General features: G+C 43.1%; 1 protein-coding gene across 1 annotated transcript; it reads right to left on the reverse strand.

Annotated features, from left to right (window-relative positions):
* Positions 1 to 1,782: 1,782 nt before the first annotated feature.
* Positions 1,783 to 14,143, reverse strand: NIPAL1 (NIPA like domain containing 1). The gene is made up of 6 exons (XM_054204246.1): positions 14,033 to 14,143; positions 9,892 to 10,158; positions 8,745 to 8,801; positions 7,424 to 7,514; positions 5,471 to 5,631; positions 1,783 to 5,327 (listed from the first exon to the last, which is right to left on the reverse strand). The coding sequence occupies exons 1-6, from the start codon at positions 14,076 to 14,078 to the stop codon at positions 4,726 to 4,728; spliced, it is 1,224 nt and encodes a 407-aa protein (XP_054060221.1). The 5' UTR covers positions 14,079 to 14,143; the 3' UTR covers positions 1,783 to 4,725.
* Positions 14,144 to 18,938: the final 4,795 nt, after the last annotated feature.

Raw genomic sequence — 18,938 nt, forward strand, 5'->3', positions numbered from 1 at the left:
TTCAGCTGATGTGTCCTGATCAATCACCAGAAAACTTGCAGCAAGTTGGTAGTATGTATAGGAGGAAAACCAGCGGAATTCCCAGCTTCTGTGCACAAGTCGTTTAGGATACGCTCTTCTCTATAAAAAAGCCACATTGTCAATAAACTGGAATGTATTTTCTGAAAGCGAAACGTCTTCCCTCATTAAAAGTACTCCTGGCGAGCAACACGGATCAATTACTTGTGTGTAAATGTCTGGCGACATTTATCTCCAGTGCCATTTGGTTTTCAGACCAACTTTCCTTCCCCCCACTATAAACTTTCACAAACAGGGAGGCCCCACAGAGGCACGAACAGACATCACCACCACCACCACTCCTCCCTCACACACCGGCCTCTCCCATCCTCTTCTGAACCTCGTCACCATTTTAAAACCTGCCAGAAAGGAGTCAGCTACGGGAAACCCGCTCTGCTAAAAGAATACTTTCTAACAAACTTGCCAGTTTTTGAATTTAAACAGTAAGAGAATGGCACTCGCTAGGAGTATATAAATCCCTGTATAGTTCCAGGATGCAACCGTGATGCATAAAGAGGGTGAAGTTTTGAGTCAAGTACTCTTTGGGATGGAAATTTTTTACAGCCCGGCTGTTTTAATCATGGCTGGGGAGGCGGCAGGTAAAGGAAGATGGTAGAACAGGTTTCTACAGAAAGTAATAACCCAGGCACTTCCCTCCCAAATTCCCTGCAGATTATTTAACCTATCCAAGCCTTCTTGACCTACCCACATTTAATCAGCACAGCTATGTAATGAATGTAATGGCCCATTAATTTGTCCTGAGGTACGGTGGTAATGAGTAGCTGCCATGATTTGTTTTGTATCAGCATTTAAAAGCCATAATTTGGTTAGCAATGTATTGCCTCTGAGGTTTACTTTGTTCAAGTTCTTAACCATCACCCCTACTTTCCAAAACACTTCAAATTACTTTAGATAATATTCTTCATTTCCCTGCCTGGAAAACCTGACAACTCACTGAAATACTCTCCATTGAGACTGGCCATGAGAACGAGATCCCTAATACATCAGCTTTGGGGTTTTTGTCCCTAATTTAGAAGGGAAGGTATTTTCACTTGCCAATTACTTTTGTTGGTCAGAATTCATGTCTTTTGACTACTAATCATCAGCATTAAGTGTTCCTGGCTGATGCTTTCTACAGAACATCAGGGCAAACATAACACATCTGAACAAACTGAGTAATTTTGTAAGAGAAGCTAAAACCTCTTGATCTTCCCACACTCTTCCCTCCAGTTCCATCACAACATTACGGACTTCTTAGTTCAAGGTGAATATATAGTAGTTTCACACATGTCTTTTCTAGGGAAGTAGAAAATTTTCTTTCCTATCAGGAAAACTAGTAAAAGTCAAAGCTACTAAAAGAAGGTCATGATCATCATGAGCAGGTCAGATGGCACGTGAACTGAAAGGACATCAGCCAGACCTTCAACTGCAATCCACTTATGCATGCACAGGACCAGCAGCTAAAACCAAGATCATTCGCTCTGGGTCTATCAGATGATAGCATTTAAATGCTTACAGAAATATGAATTGCACTCCTTTTTATCCCTTGTTTAAAAACCACAGATCATTCAGTACTTAATCAATGAATAATTTATTACAAGAGAAATATTAGCGAAATTTCACTAAAAATTCAAATTATTCCAAATTGATAACTAAATATAAACATTTTCAAAAATAACATCTCTTATAGCAAAACAGTTTTATACAAAAAGATAATAAGTTACTTCTTGACATGATAGACTTCCTGTACACCATGAAAATAAGCATTAACTTTGGTTTTCTGAATTGTAAGAAAATAACATTATTTTCCTAGTAGATGTTACTTACGTATAAAAGCAGATACGCAGGTCTGGTAGAAAATGCAGAATTTTTGCTCGGTATAAGTGAATTGACTGTCAGGAGTTGGTATAAAAAGAGACCAGACTTGGTATAAAAAGAGCCCAGACCCTTCTTAAAGAAAGTATTACTACTTATCCTAAAAACATGCCTACACACATCCATTCAAGGATTGGACTGGTTGCTTTTTCATATAAATAACCCATTTGGTGACACCAGTGATGACTGTACAAGTAAATACAGGGGCTACCAGCTACGCAAAGGGATGTCTTTTTCTCTCTTTAGGGTCAATCAATATTTTCTTCAGTTATTCTTTAAGTTGTATGAGTAATTCACAGTGCAAAGCAATGCAAGTTTTTGTTAAAAGGCAAACTGTAAAGAAAACTCCAACTTTAGTCTTTCTATTATTTGTATTACCTGCTTTTAACTATAAAGATTTTGTGGCTTGAATTTGGCTGATAAAGCCGAAGTATTCTCAACATTACTTAAGTAGTAATGGAACTCTGTTTATATATTTTCTTCTCTGAAGCATTTCTAATACGTGCATTTTAACAGCAAAGAATTGCTGCAAGTCTCATCACTTGGAAAGCGGAAAAACATTCCAAAGCTGTACATTGTCATTATATTTTCAAGGCAAGTACTTGTCATTTCAAGGAAAGTACAAATATTTTCAAGTTCTGTGAAAATGTCTCTTTTGCTGGGGTAACGGTGCTGCCACCTCCAGCACTATTGAGTGTCCTTCTCAAACTGGGTAATCACAGGTAACAACCTAAATATCAATTGCCTAATGACATCTTCTGGGCTTCTCTTTACATTGGCAAGATTACCTGCAATATTTTATAGAGTACTGTGAGCAGAAGAACCAGACAAACTTTTCCGTATCACATTTTTTAGATATGCTCTTCGCTGTAAAAATGAGGGTTTAGAAATAAGGTGCAAGTGCTTGATACAATTTCTACCTCCTCCCGTAGGTATGCCAACAACAAACCTATCCAAGTGAAAAAAAAGGTGCTTGCCATTTACAAATAACTGTAAGCCAGTATCCCTAGTGTTACTTTCTAGTTTTTGACAGCTTCTAAAGCTATCGTTAAAAATCATTAACAAGCCAGATGTTTCATGAACAACTTTCAAAAAGGAAGTACTTAAACTTTGCACCACACAAACATATAAGAAATATTAGTAGCAGCACTTTTGTTCTTACAGCTAAATTATGATCTTTCTTTCGCTGAACAATTCGCTATCAAGACACTACGAAGTGTCTACTTTTACTACACCCGTTGCACATCAGAGAATATACAGCCTGCTTCATGAGGAGGTTCCGCTTGGCACATAAATCTCAGCTGATTAAAATCAAATTTTAATAGCTGACATGCCAGCGTCCTCTGGCAAAGGTTCTGGACTCACACTTTAAAAACCCAAGAATCGGAAATACTACCTTTCTGATGAGCTCGTCACGACCCGCACATCTGATTGCCGAAGGTACATTCTTGCTCACAAAGTGCCAACAAAGGGCATTGTAATGAGTAAACCATGGACTGCGCAAGCTGTTTTGGGGAGATAAAGATCAGTGACCACAACCGACGAGCGCGCTGTGGTACAGATACTAATCTGCAGGCCTACGGTAGATTAATAGCTAAAACATCTAATAGAGGTAAACACTCATTTTTAGAAAAGATGAAAAGGTGAAACTACAACAAAAGATGTTTTGAAGTTTCTCACCCCTTGTTTACAGCCCTTCCTTCACCTGGCATTAGAAATAGCGCATAGATTGGAAAATGGATTTTGGTTTTATAACGGAATATAAAATAACAGGACTGTTTTGCTATTAAAAAACACTGATATCTTTCTGGAAAACAAGGAAAAAATTTTGAAAAGCCTAAATGGCTTTTGATGAACAGATGTCAATATTAGGAAAAAGTATGGAAATAAGTAAAGTCCCTTTTAAGCCTCAAAGTAGTATAAAACAGAGTGGAAATTCTTAAATGCACATTTCAGGTTTTTTCTGACTTCAACTAATTTATTCTTTTATTTTATGCAATTTTTTTAAGCGAACAGGAACAGTGTTCAGGCCTCTAATGAATGTGCTCTTCCTTAAAATGTAACTTGGTGATAATTTTGAAATAAAGAGGTACATGCACATCTGGGGATTTGCAATCCATTCAGAACTCCTAAGGTAGAAAAGCTAAGACTTTGCTGTTAAAAAGTGAATTTTGAAGGAGAATGGCTACCAAGAACTACAATTTTTTGTTGGCTTTGAGATTCATTAGTGGGTCGTGAAAAATGAAAAAAAACTTGCATAAAATTTTATATTGAAAGCTAAGCGCATTAAACAATATTTTCTTCATATTATATCTCCAATGAACATCCTTCAGGTAGACTATCTACAAGTTTGCTTGGCAATAAACTATAAAAATATAAAGAAAGCCTGAAATACTAAGGCCATCACGAAGATAAGAGCAGAGCGCTTGTCACTTCAGTAAGGATTACCTTTTATCACGATGGCAAAATGGCCCTTTGTAAATATAGCTTACAAAGGCCAATATTTTCTCCCAAAATTCTCCAATAGGAGATGCTGCATAAAAAAAAAAAAAGGACAAGGTTGTTCATTGCCTGACATGCAATCACCACCAGGTTTCCGTCTCTCATGTTAATTACTGAGCATTTTCATTCATTACTACCAACAGCTGGCACAGAGAAGTGGCCCACACTTAACTGGCCTTACAGACAGTTGTCCAGAGGATTGCAGAAAAGAGCAGCATTCTGGTAGACACAGGTGGGCTGCATCTGCAATTCATGACGCTTCGATGATGAACACACCACTTTAGAGTTTCATTAACTGAATGCAACATTCTCCTCCTCGTATGCCAAAGCTGGGTCTTCCATGCTCTCCAGTAAAGTGTGACAGGTTTCGCATTCACGGTGTGGTAATGATGGTTCTTTGGCAACAGCAGACATCAGCTGGCGCCAGGTGATATCAGTATTTTTGAAAGCGTGCAATAGAAAAATGCCTATGATGATACTGCAGAATCCACTCAGGGTTCCAATGATATCACCCAGGTCCATACTACTCCACTCCTTGAATAGGATGATGGAGCACGTCACAACTGTCGTGGTGAAACACACGTAATAAACAGGTGTCACTAGAGATGTATTGAACACGTCCAAGGCTTTGTTGAGATAGTTGATCTGAGTGCTGACTGAGAGCACCAAGATGCCCACCAAAACGTAAACCAATGGACGTCGATAAACTGGCTTCCACTGCAGCAATTCTTTAATGGCAATGCCCAGGCCTTTCACAGACGAGACAGAGAAGGCACCAATGAGTGAGCAAATTAAAATGTAGATCAGTATATTTGTCTGACCTTTCCTTGGAGCCACGATAAAAATCAGCACGAGGGCAACAACTGTTAGGAGGACCGCAAACGTAACAAACACTGTAAGAAACAGGAAAAGGAAGAACAGTAATGGACGTGAGAGAAAATACCAGACTATGTCCAAGTACATGCTAAAAGTTATTCAGCATCCTGAAGGCTTCTCTATGAACTGTAGCACAAGTTCACTACGATTGCATACAGACCTGGATCTTGCAGCTTGCTTTCCATCTCGTCCAGCGAGGTGACCTCCTCCTCCTCAGGGGCGTGAATAACCATGACGGTTGACCCCAAAATGCTTAGTACACAGCCCAGCTTCCCATGAATATTCAGCTTCTCATTTAAAAAATAGGATGACAATATAGCACTGTTTGGCAAAATATAAATAAAAGGTTCAGTCTACACCATCCATGCGAGATATTTAAAATTCATCTGTGTAACATGATAGTAATTCAAAAACCCTTCTGAATTTGGATATACGGGAAACCACCCTGAAACAATCAAATTTTAAGTTTTGCAAGAAGGCTGGCCAGGACCATGAGGGTCAGGTCAGGTTTTAGGGATGGGTTAGTAACCCTGATCCCTCCCTTCTGGGTTGTAAAAGGTCCCAATTGCTCAAGGAACTTCTCACTGCTAATTGCTTCGGTCAGGGGCATGCACTCTCACACACCTGTAGATCGACCACAGGGGCTGTTACTTTCTTCCAAAAAAGGTTTAAAGCACTCCAGTTGCCATTAGAACCAATGCACACAAATTTTGGAAACCGTTCCTCATCCCTCCTCAGGCTCTCCCACCCTGGCACAGTTTCTGCCTGGCTTGCCAGGACTCCCCCAAAAACACAGAGAAGGCAAATCTCCCCCTTTGAAGAGGGCTGACCCAGGGCTCTCCAAGGGCTTCAAGATTTAACCTAAGGATAACATCATGGCCCAAATGAGGCTACCTCAAAGGACCCACAATCAGCCAGCTAGAGCACAACCTTAGGCACAGACACAGGCTTAACAGGGTGTGGGTGCCCTCACAAATAGTTTTTCAACCCACTGATCAAATTACAGCTATTTTTTTTTTCGCACAAGGGTAATGAGCTCACTGACATGAAGTTCTCACAACCTCTCTGTTTCACGAAAATTGGAAAGATTGCTACCCACATCAAAGGTGAGGACCTTAAAACTCAGGCTGTCTCACAAAGCAGCAGCCAGGCAGACAGTTAGTCTGCATCTACCTACGCGCCGATCCCAGCACATCTGTAGGTGACAGAGTTACACTGGTTTTGCTACAGCAGAACAGCTGCATTTTTAGCAGTTAGATTACTACAAGCATCTTAAAAAAATAATAAATACACAGCCCGGGTTGGTTTGAAATGCAACGTTTCATATAGTATACTCTTATTTTTAAGACCCGAGTTTTACATTTAAAATACAGTAATTCCATTTTGCTACTAAATTATTTCCCAGAACTTTCATTGTAAGCGTAATCCATGTCTCTTCTGCTTCTGTGATAGCCATATTTAATGCATGTGCTTAAGTACTTGGAAAGTATTTGTTTCTTCATACATCGGAAATAATACGAAGGGCATTCGTATTGCAAAACCACCACAAATTTTAACTGTGGATATTAAAAAAGCTAGAATTCTCTTTCCCGTCTTTCCAGAAGGACTTGGAAAAGACCGAACAAACCCAAAATGCTTACTAAGTGTGCCTTAATATGAAATTATGCTCCTATAAAAAAATAAATGTTTTTGAAAACATTTTAACAACGAAATACTGTATTTTCTTTTGAAGTCTTTTTCAAAACTAAAGACCAGGATAAGACTCCTGAAGAAACCTTCAGTTTTCTAGGAAGAGATGAATTACAGCCTTCTACCACCGTGCATCAGCAGTGCACCTGGTATATGCTGATAAGAAATACTTTATAATATAGGTGGAAGGCTGTTGGGAAAGCATTTACTAGTCTTTGGAACAAGACTTCTCATTCCCCCTACCCAGAAAATTCAGTTCTAAATAAGAACGGGACCTTTCCACCAAGGAAGAAAAAGCATTTTTTGTCCATATATTGCGTTTCGGTTTTCTTAGTAAAATTCTCTACTTTCAGCCAAAGACAGTACTTTCCCCTCACGCAGTGAATGGTTCATCTGTCAGGGTTTGCTCCCAGCTTGTACTAACCTTATGAGAACACTCAGTGCACCCAAGGGGGTAACTAAGGTTGCAGGTGCAAAGGCGTAAGCAGCAAAGTTTGCAGCTTCTCCTAATCCCACTGCAGAAGAAAGAACATTTGGATCAGGTTGAGGTGGCGGGGAGGAATAAATGGAACATCAATATAAATGTTTTGTATGATAGCCAATATAAACCAAAATCTTTTTTCTACACTATATAAGCAAGTTTTCCTTTCAAAATTATCTAACCTCCTCTGGACATCACAAAGGCTGAAGAAAGCTAAATACTTTTCTGAAGTTCAACAAGACCAAGTGCGAGGTCCTCCATCTGCGTCGGGGCAATCCCAAGCACCGATATAGGCTGGGCTGCGACTGGCTTGAGAGCAGCCCTGAAGACAAGGACTTTGGGGTGCTGGTGGAGGAGTGGCTCAACATGAGCCATCAGTGTGCACTTGCAGCCCAGAAAGCCAATTGTATCCTGGGCTGCATCAGGAGAAGCGTGGCCAGCAGGTTGAGGGAGGTGATTCTCCCCCTCTACTCCATTGTCGTGAGACCCCACCTGGAGTACTGCGTCCAATTCTGGAGCCCCTACTACAAGAGAGATATGGACGTGCTCGAATGTGTCCAGAGAAGGGCAATGAGTATGATCAGAGGGCTGGAGCACCTCTCCCATGAGGACAGGCTGAGGGAGTTGGGGTTGTTCAGCCTGGAGAAGAGAAGGCTCCGAGGAGACCTTATAGTGGCCTACCAGTATCTTAAGGGGGCCTACAAGAAAGATGGTGAGGGACTTTTTAGGATGCCGGGTAATGGTAGGACTAGAGGGGATGGATTAAAACTAGAGATGGGTCGATTCAGACTGGACATCAGGAAGAGGTTCTTCACCATGAGGGTGGTGAGACACTGGAACAGGTTGCCCAGAGAGGTGGTGGAAGCCCCATCCCTGGAAGTTTCTAAGGCCAGGCTGGATGGGGCTCTGAGCAATGTGATCTAGTGGGAGGTGTCCCTGCCCATGGCAGGGGGTTGGAACTAGATGATCTTTAAGGTCCCTTCCAACCCTAACAATTCTATGACTTTTCCCCTAAATACTCCTAGAAGCTGGACAGATTCAATCCCATTGCTTTTGACTGGATATTAAAGAAAAAGTTGTTATTCTGCAAAGAACAAACACAGTATTTGAGAGATAGGATATCAAACCAGCTTCTGTCGTAAAGGAGATTGCAGACGCATTTCTTTTAAGTGAGGGGAGTGAAAAATCAGGGAATAAATCTGTTTAAAACAATCTGCTTTATATAACATTCACATTATAGGTTGGGAGGAAAGAGGTGACTTACTTGAAAGCAATCCAGCCCACCACAGCCATTCCTTCAAATAAGAATATCCACCCTGTCCTGAAAGTGGAAAAAATAATCTTAGAAGAAAGTGATCACCTTATTATAATAAACTAAACTACAGCTTCACGTTTGCCCCTAGCCATATAAAGTACTGAAAGAGCATGTTATCTGCATGTGGCATGAAGAATTTTTTGTTTGATTTTGACTGTCATTTTTAATGACAATAGCTCTACTGCATTGTGGCTTGGACTTCTGAAAAGTGGTATTTGACAAAAGGGAAATTTCCAAGCAAAAGTAAAATGTCCATGAAGGTTGTTAGGAAGCTTAAGAAATGCTTCGAAGGGCTTCCCCAGGTCAGATCCAATATATTCATACAGAGTCAGCTGCATTTTGACTCTGCTTATATGTTAAATTGAGAGAAATTAGAAAGAAAAATACCACTGAATGCATTTTTTTTTGACATAAAATGTAAGTATATTGAACATGCACTAACACATTTCTTTCAAATAACCGAATTCTCTGGAACAGTATATTGCAATAAATACAACAAACAACATAAAAACTGCTAATGCTATATATTTAAATCTATGCAAAGGGAATGATGGAATTTGTCCAACAGGCCTTTTTCTAGATCTTCATCTGTTGACGTTGATGAAAGAATAGTTGTACTAACTCTAGAAACTTTGGTAATGGGTATCCTTTCTACAGCTCATTGCACTTCCTTTTAAAAAAAATAATCCTAAACCTAGTTACCATTTTAAGACTTTCCATCTCAAATGAGGGGGAAAAAAGACGGAAAAAAAAGAGAGAGAAAGGCATTTTGAAGGGTAGGATGAATGGAGAATTTTATTTGGTATCTAATTGCTGTCAGGGAGGAAACATCAACAACTTACTAGATTTAATACCCAGCGCTGCCCCCATAGCCCTAGGAATTCTGAAATCCCAGGCCCTGTAATCACACGCAGAGAAATAATACTGTATTTCCACCCCTAGCCAAGATAGAACTTCGGATTGCTATTAAAGTACGTCAGTTTTCCAACTGTAACGGTTTTAAATGTGTGATCTGTGAGTTGAACCTTAATTTTGCCAAGTTCTAAGAGGCGTTTGTGTCCCCAGGAGCAGGGGCGAGGCAGGCACCAGCGCTTACCAGCTCGGGGCACTCCTTTCTCTGCCAGTTTCAAAAGTCCTTTCTTCTTCAGTATGAAACTAGAACCAATAAAGATACTGGAACTTATCGCCAAAGCCAAGCCAACGTAGAGGCGATATTTGCTTCCAGCAGAGGTGGAAATGCTCCAGTTCGTTTCATTGAGAGTCACGTCCATCGAGGCGAGGAGAGAAAAGCGTGATTCAGAGACGTTGATGATCTGGCACCATGCTTGGCAGGAGTCATGGCAAGTGAAAGAGAGCACGGCCCCTGGGAGGAGAAAAAGGAGGACAAGTGATTCATGAACCAGGCATGGCTCTGGGGGAGCCCCGTCCTCGCTCTGCTTACTCTTTTCCATGTCTTCCCAGAGCACTTGCCATTTCTGATGGTGCAAATAATCCACAAAATCCACATAACATACCCGATGCTGTCCCAGGCCATTACCCACTCCTCTAATTCACAGGTGCGTACCTTTTTTTTTTTTTTTAATTTTTTTTTTCCCATTACATTGGCTCAGTCAAGCGATGAAGCCAATACCAAGGCACACAACATTAAAATATTATCTTCAATGTAAAATTCTAACTGAATTGTATAAGCTAACCTGAAATCTCACAAAGAAAGGCTGCTTTTGTGCTGTGCAGAGACCACATCCCCAAAAATACAAACACATAGACAAATTCCTTATTCCAGACTTTGCCTGCTAGAGTAAATCTGCTGTTATTCCAGGCTTCTGCTGAGATTTGGAAATGACAAATAAAAAGAAATATCTATATAAGGCGCAAACCCTTACTGCATGTGGGCACTAATACGCTTTATTAAAGTTGTTCAGTGTGAGGCAGATCTACTTTAGCCACTCGTAAAATTTTGAGGTGGAGGCCTCGTTACACCTCAGAGCAATTTTCATCCAACCTTGACAACGCCTAGCTGGAGGAAGACCACGGCCTGCAGGGGACAGTCCCCCTGGCTACCCCTGCGACCCAGCTGCAGAGCCAGCTGACCCTGAGCTAAGACTGAATCACAGAATGGTTTGGGTTGGAAGGGACCTTAAAGATCACCTACTTCCAACGCCCCTGCCATGGGCAGGGACACCTCCCACTAGACCAGGTTGCTCAAAGTGAAGCTTCACGCTCTCCACCAGCCAAGCCTTATCAGCATCACTGTCACGACAGCCTGTGGGAATGATGCCATTGCCATCAGCCTACACGTGGTTTTTAAAGGAAGAAGAGGCATTGTATTTCCAAGAATGAAAGGAGTGGTTATTTTGCATGGGGCAGCAGGGGTCAGGCAGGAATGCTGCAACAGGGCTGACGGTTTCACCGTTTCTCATGGTAGGCTGCGGTGGATCTGAGAATGTAGTCTGGAATAGCTCTGGAGGACAACCTTTTTGGAAAGAAAGGTTTTGTGGTGAAGACATGTTAAAATACAAAACAGCTGATGTACAGAAGCTCAGTCCATTGTGATTCATATAAAGCACTGGATGCAACAAATAATTTCGCTTTCCGTGCTTCCCCTGTAATTAAAATGACACATGAATGATTCATCCTGCTGAGTGGCACCATCAGTAATATGCTCACTTTTTTTTTTTTTTCTTCTTTTCACCCAACTGAAAAAAACACTAGGAAAACACCAAAACGCTTGGTAGAAAGGATGTGCCTCTGTGTCTGTTCATACCTAAGCTCTGGAAAGATGAACGTTCTGTCAAAAGTACTTCACTGCACAATTAACAATAAGCAGCCTTGGATAATTCACCTAATACTGTTTAGGAAGGGCTATTTAAAATATCAAAAAGTACTGAAAGCAGTATGAAATTTGATATCATACCTTCATTTGCAGCTGACACTGCTGATATTAACACTGGGAGACACCACCTGTTACAAGTAAGGAACTGGAATGAGTACCTGCTCCCAGTTTTCCCATGCCATACTGCGCAACAGACAGACTACAGGAAGTTCTAATTTGATTTTCACGTTTCCTTGTTTGCTGAGGGAGTTTCTGTATAACAGGAGTTGTTCTGTATTGCTAAACCAGACTTTGTAAAAATGATCCCATGAGATGGGGGACCATTATGTCCGTATTCTGCAGCTGAAGATGGAAATCTTAAAGAATTTACAAGTACACGAAACTACTTTTGCATAGCGTGGAGGGCAGATAGTATTCTGCCATCTTATCATTACTAGAAGTTGCAATTGGATAATGTAAAGGAAATGGGATTTGCATCTGTATCTGAAAGTATTTTAAAATCCTAAAGTGTTAGCAGTCTCAGAAGAAGAAAATTTTACAGACACTTAAGTTTTGACGTAATTATTAAAGATTAAATTATAAAAGAAAATTACAGAGAAGTTCTTTAGGCGTAAATGTTTCTCTTGGGTAACTCAACATCAGAGCAAGGCAAAAAAGCAGGGAGGTTGCCAGTGAATGAATCCCTGGGCTCTCCATGCCTTCTAAGGATGCTAAACCAGACCGGTGACACCTGTACCTCCACCACGCAGCTTCTACAGGCTTTACGGGAGAAGCAGCAACAGCTCTTGCCTTTAATTAAAAGAAAGCATTGAGACAAAGACTCTTGATAAGTATGGTCTTCTAACTACCTGCAATGGTAAAGGCAGCTTTTTATCAGCGTGTCGGGTTTCTAAAGTGAAGAAAGTAACTCTCTTCCCCCCCTTTTTGTGAACGGCGTACTTCCATTGAGCTGTAGGCGAACGGCAGGCTTATTCCCTTCCGTATGACACTACTACTACTTTTTCTACTGATTCATAAGTTTTTCAGTCCCCGTCAGACTTTACAACATCGAATAATGAAAATTTAATCACGCCTTGTTTAATCTGCAGCAAGTCACTCAGTGACTGCCACAGGATGTTTCTCTCCTTTGTGAAATGCCATCTTTGCTCACTTTTACAAAGAGACGTTGGATTTTTCGCCTGTTCCGTCTGCCAGCCGAGAAGAGTCGATTTGAATAGTTGTGATCTCCATTTATTGCACTGATAAGCTTTTTTCTAGTTTTAAAAAGATGTGTCATTTGTTCCACTTCCATGTAAGGTGGTACGTCACTCCACTGATCAAAGAACGACCCGAGAGCTGGGAGGAGGAGGCTGATCCAGGAATTACTATAACTTTATTGCCCACTGCGACCAGTCTGAAGACTACCTGGAAGGACCGAGGAAGGTGACAAACCTCTGAGGCCGCCTGGCTTGCTCAGCACCCAGTTTCTGTAGCTCAGCGAGTTTCACCTCCCACTTCCAAATGTCAACAAACACGAACCTGTCAGCAGAACCCCTCCTTGCTGACACAAACTCCCCCAGCTCTGACTCAAAGTCGGTAGCAACAGGAAACCAGTCTGCGCTCAGGCAGGCACTGTTGTAACTTCTAAAGTATTTTTACCATTCAGCTAAATCCAAAAATGTTTTCTCCAATACCTAAATATGCTCTCAGTCAGGTAGATCGGCCAGCCCAGTACTACACATTCCTTTCTAGCAAGGTTAACTCGCTGTCGGTTTGCAGTCCTGGTTCGTTAGCAACAGCCAGCTTCGCTTTTAACCTGCCCCTGAAGATCCTGGTCCTAAGTCATCTGGAAAACTATTTGCTCCGATTAGACATGCAATTTGACCATTTTTATTGCGCTCACGGGTCAGCTCACACCTGGCAGGGACATGAAATGCCGGTCTCCATCACCTGGGAAACCCCAAGCCCACTTTGGCCAAGGCCTGGCTACTGGGGCCAAAAGCAGGATGTGCCGGGAAGTGGCAAGGGACACACACACCCCCCCCCCATCACAAAAGCACACAAAAGATGCCGAAAAGAGCGTTCAGGCATGAAGCGACCTCGGTCGAAGAAGGGCAGGAGCCTCCCCGACGCCGCACTCCCGGGAAAACAACTGCGTGACGTCACGGCGCAGCAAAGTCTGACGAAGGCTGCAGTCGCGATAGCGATAGGAGTCGCAGAGGGAGCGCGGGAGGGGCCGCAGAACCGGCGCCGCGCACATACCGCGCCCTCCCCTCCGCGCACCCCCGCGCGCCTTCCGCGCCCCCTCCCCCTTCCCAGCGCCGCGCGTTCCCCCGCGCACCTGCCGCGCGTCGCCAGCCCCGCGCACCTGCCGCGCAGCCCCGCGCCTCCCGGTTCCCCCCTCCGCGCCCGCGCAGGCACTGACCGGTGCGGCAGGACGAGCGGGCGGGCAGCGCCTCTCGCTGCCCCATGGCTGCGGGGCGGCCCTTCCGCGGGCTGCGCAGCCAGGCGGCGGAGGCTCCGCCCGTCCCGGCGCACCTGGGCGCGCCCCGCCCGCCCCGCGGTCCCCCGGCCCCAAGCGGAGGTAGCGTCCCTCACCGGGGGGAATGGACATGAAGGACTCCCGGCGCCACCCCAGGTGGCTTTTGGTGTGTCTAAATCGCTACGAAGTCCTGGTTCTCACCAGGGGACTTCTGTGAGCCCACCTGAACTCTGCATCCGAAGGAAGGAGCTTGCTCCTGGGGCACCCGGACAGTATTTGTGTTCCATATATTTAACTTTCCTCCCTCTCGACACACCTGAGGGATGGGATGCCATCTAGAGGGACCTCGACAAGCTCAAGAAGTGCGCCCATGTGAACCTCAGGAGGTTCAACAAGGCCAAGTGCAGGGTGCAGACCTGGGTCGGGGCAACCCCTGGTATTGACACAGGCTGGGGGATGAAGGATGAGAGTAGTCCTGCCAAGAAGGACTTGGGGGTACTGGTGGATGAAATGCTGGACATGAGTCAACAATATGCACTCACACCCCAGAAGGCCAACTATATCCTGGGCTGCATCAAAAGCAGCGTGGCCAGCAGGTCAAGGGAGGTGATTCCCCCCCTCTACTCCGCTCTCGTGAGACCCCACCTGGAGTTCTGTGTCCAGCTCTGGAGTCCCCAGCATAGGAAAGGCATGGACCTGTTGCAGCAGGTCCAGAGGAGGTCACAAAAATGATCAGAGGCATAGACCACCTCTCCTGTGAGGACAGGCTGAGAGAGTTGGGGTTGCTCAACCTGGAGAAGAGAAGGTTCCGGGAGACCTTATTGTGGCCTCTCAGTATTTAAAGGGGGCTTATAAGAAAGATGGGGACAAACTTTTTAGCAGGGCCTGTTGCGATAGGACAAGGGGTAATGGCTTTAAACTGAAAGAGGGAAGATTTAGACTAGACGGAAGAAATTTTTTACAATGAGGGTGGTGAGACACTGGAACAGGTTGCCCAGAGAGGTGGTAGATGCCCCATCCCTGGAGGTGTTCAAAGCCAGGTTGGATGGGGCTCTTAGCAACTTGATCTAGTTGAAGATGTCCCTGCTCGTTGCAGGGGCGTTGGACTAGATGACCCTTAAAGGTTCCTTCCAACCCAAACTATTCTATGATTCTATGAAAGTGTGTGATGGGCTGCCAGGACTAGTCTTGACTGCTGGCTCTGTGGGCAGGTGGTGGGATCCCCCCGGCCAGACTATCCCAGCTTTGCGGAACTAGGTCAGCACCTGGTGATACTGACCCTGAGATGACTCCTGGTGGTTGAACAGGCTCCAGGGTGTCATTAAGAAACAATTATCTTTATTACCCAATCAATAGTTTCAAGGTAGAAGTCTAAGCCCTTGTTTTTAACATGGTTAAGTGAAATACATTTACAAAACATATGGCTTAATAAGCCATTACATGCTAACCCAGGGTTACCCAGCAAACTTCTTGGGACAGTCTGAGGACCTTTAGCATGCACAGAGCTCCCTAGAGTGGAGCCAAACTGAGCCAGGAGTGTAACACACCTCCAGAGAGCACCGCAGGGACATGCTGCCTTGAGTCTAGCAGAGTTCTAACCATGCTTTGCAGCACAGCACCTAAATTAATCACCTTTGGGTTTGCAAAGTTTATTAGCTCTGGTGCAGACTGGTGAATATCGTGACAGTGTCAGCAAAATAACTTAAGTTTTCCCTGCCTTAGGCATCCTTGACTTTGCAGTCCTGGGGTTAAACCAAGAGTTCAGTTTTGATGTCTTAGTCTCATCTTTTATTTCTGTATTTATTCTGTAATATAAACAGTACTCTGTATGTTAGGAGAAAAGGAACACTGCTTTTGGTTTTGTGCATTTAATTACCTGTCCACTTTATCTTTACAGCGTCTGCATTATAGGAACTTCTACAGAAGGTGGCTTGAACCAAGTGCAGGCTGCCTTATAAAAGGAGTTTGACTTCTCTGCTTTAGCATTTCTAAACCACAGATTACTGCTACAAAAGAACAATAATTTTAAATAGTATTTAAAACAGTTAAATTAAAATCTTAAAGCACAATCTGAAAATCTGGGAGCAAATTTCCATCTTCTTGTACCACATAAGCATGCCCATAGGATAAAACCACATACATGGACAGACACATGTCTGCGGTCTGCTCCCAGCTCCTATTTTTGTTCTGTGACACCTCAGATGTGTCAACTCCACGTGTTCACACCCCTGTCTCTGCCAAAATGTGTCAGTTTTTCCAGCTTCCTGCAATTTGACCAAAGCACATGAAGTGTCAGTCTTGCAAGCAACTCGGTGGATCTGCAGAGAAAAAAGGAGGTGGGAACCCCCGCAGGGGCCTGCGGAGAACGTGGGAGAGGGCAAGGTGCTGAGGACCACCGCTTCCCCAGGCACAGCTTGGGGAAGACCTAGCATTTCTGCAGGTCTGCAGGCCCACTCCTTTAGCAGACCATGGACATGAAAGTCTTTTTAATTCATGAATAAAATATTTAATCTCAGATACAGATTGGTTGGTAGCTGGCTAAATATGAGCTGGCAGTGTGGCCAGGTGGCCAAGAGGGCCAACAGCATCTTGGCTTTTATCAGAAATAGCGTGGCCAGCAGGACTAGGGCAGTGATCGCCCCCTGTACTGGGCACTGGTGAGGCCCCACCTCGAGGGCTGTGTCCAGTTTTGGGCCCCTCACCACAAAAACAGACATTGAGGTGCTGGAGCGGGTCCAGAGAAGGGCAGTGAAGCTGGTGAGGGGTCTGGAGCACAAGCCTTATGAGGAGCGTCTGAGGGAGCTGGGGGTGTTCAGCCTGGAGAAAAGGAGGCTGAGGGGAGACCTTATCGCTCTCTACAGCTCCCTGAAAGGAGGGTGTAGCCAGGTGGGGGTCGGTCTCTTCTCCCAAGTAACAGGAGATGGGACAAGAGGAAATGGCCTCAAATTGTACCAGGGGAGGTTTAGATTGGATATTAGGAAAAATTTCTTCACCGAAAGTGTTATCAAACATTGGAACAGGCTGCCCAGAGAAATGGTTGAGTCACCATCCCTGGAGGTATTTAAAAGACATATAGATGTGATGCTGAGGGACATCGTTTAGTGGTGGACTTGGCAGCATTAGGTTTACAGTTGGACTCAATGATCTTTCCCAACCTAAATGATTCTATACACTTGTTTCTTAGTTGAAAATCTTTATACAGACATTACTTCATGTTTTCAAATCTGCAGTAAACGGCAAAACCACTATTGCGTGAGCTGACACAGGCAGGACACAAGAACAATCACAAAACCATGGATGAAACGCAAAGAGTAAATTTATTTTCATTACCTCATGAGCCAGGGGGATCTCAGAGGCAACACCTGGGCAGAGGCACACAAGCGCGAATGCAGGCACCATGGAGATCAGTCCTTGCTAGAGAGTTTTCAAACCTGCTGTTCTCACCTGTATATCAGGGATTGCACAGTTTACCATTGCACTTTGATCTTTCCCACAGCAGGGCAGGAATCTCAAGCATGTTCGATAGCTCCTCTGTCACAGGCTTATGTTATCTAAACACAGATACGCTACTTGTCAAGCACACAGGACTAAACAATGATTAGTATGATGTATGTGGTTTTTCTACACCTCAGCTGCAAGTCACTTGAGCATGTTTACAGTCCTCCTCACCACTCTTCCGTTATTTTCCCACAACTATGAAACTTTTTTCCTGAGAAAAAAAATGAAGTCACAAAAAACTTGCAGCTAACAGTCCAAGTCTGTGGACAGACATAAAGAACATGCAATCTATCATATAATTACAGAAGGGAGTGCGTATATTCATGTGTCCATACTCCATTGATGATTGGTGCTTTTCAGACTCAACTCGTTTCAAAGAACTCTGAGACAATGCCAGGAAGAAAGAAACTACATAAAAGTAATTTATCAACATTGTTATATTTTTCTTTATTTTGGATGATATGTAAAGGTCAAATGGGAAAGAAAATGAAGTCTTGCTATACAATCTTATCACCTGACATAAAGAGGAAAAAGATGCTAGTTTACCATTCAGAAAGGCACCTATGACTGATGTGGAGCAATGCCTGGCTCATCAGCTAATGCAAATCAGCGCAGCCGCACTTCTTTCAGCGGAGCTCTGCCAGCTATGGCTCAGCACAGATCAGCCTTTTTGTGTATGAAGTAACAATATGCATGCACTAACAGTCAAAGCAATTTTGTGGCAGTTCCATTTCTCCAAAAGAGAAATAAGGATGTTATGAAACCCTGCTATACCTTTCTGGGTTATTGTACTAATTTTTTCTATTAAATGTGTGGAAAATGCAAGAGAGAAGTTATATTAAAATTGTTACTTATGCAAAGAATTAAAGATTTGCTGAAACTTAAGCAAGCACTGACTCTAATTCTTGATTTTCAATAAAAATGGAAGCACTGAATATCCAGCCACCTTTATACTTTTATAAATAAAATAGTCATTAGAAACCACATTTTTGTGCCTTAATAAAACTCAGCTTGCCTCTGTGTTAGCCACGAATGACTGATTTAGACAAAGCTTCCATGGCTTCTTGGCTTTGTCATAAATTCTTTAATTTTGTTGAGGACTTTTTTTCTCATACACGTTTACATTAAGTTCCTTTTATGTGCTATGATGCAGTATATATTATCGTAAATACTGAAGATTATGACAACAGGTTTCACCACAGTGAGAAAAACTGTTCATCGTGCAGCTAGTCCAGGTGCAGACATGAAGCAAGATCTATCTTTCTTTTTATTAGTATTATTTAGGAAAGCCGCCTATGGGATTTTGAAGTTCTGTAATCATTGCTCATCTTCCCTGTTCTGCATTACTCTC

The sequence above is a fragment of the Rissa tridactyla genome, chromosome 5 (assembly GCF_028500815.1).
Source record: "Rissa tridactyla isolate bRisTri1 chromosome 5, bRisTri1.patW.cur.20221130, whole genome shotgun sequence".
Lineage (NCBI taxonomy): Eukaryota > Metazoa > Chordata > Aves > Charadriiformes > Laridae > Rissa > Rissa tridactyla.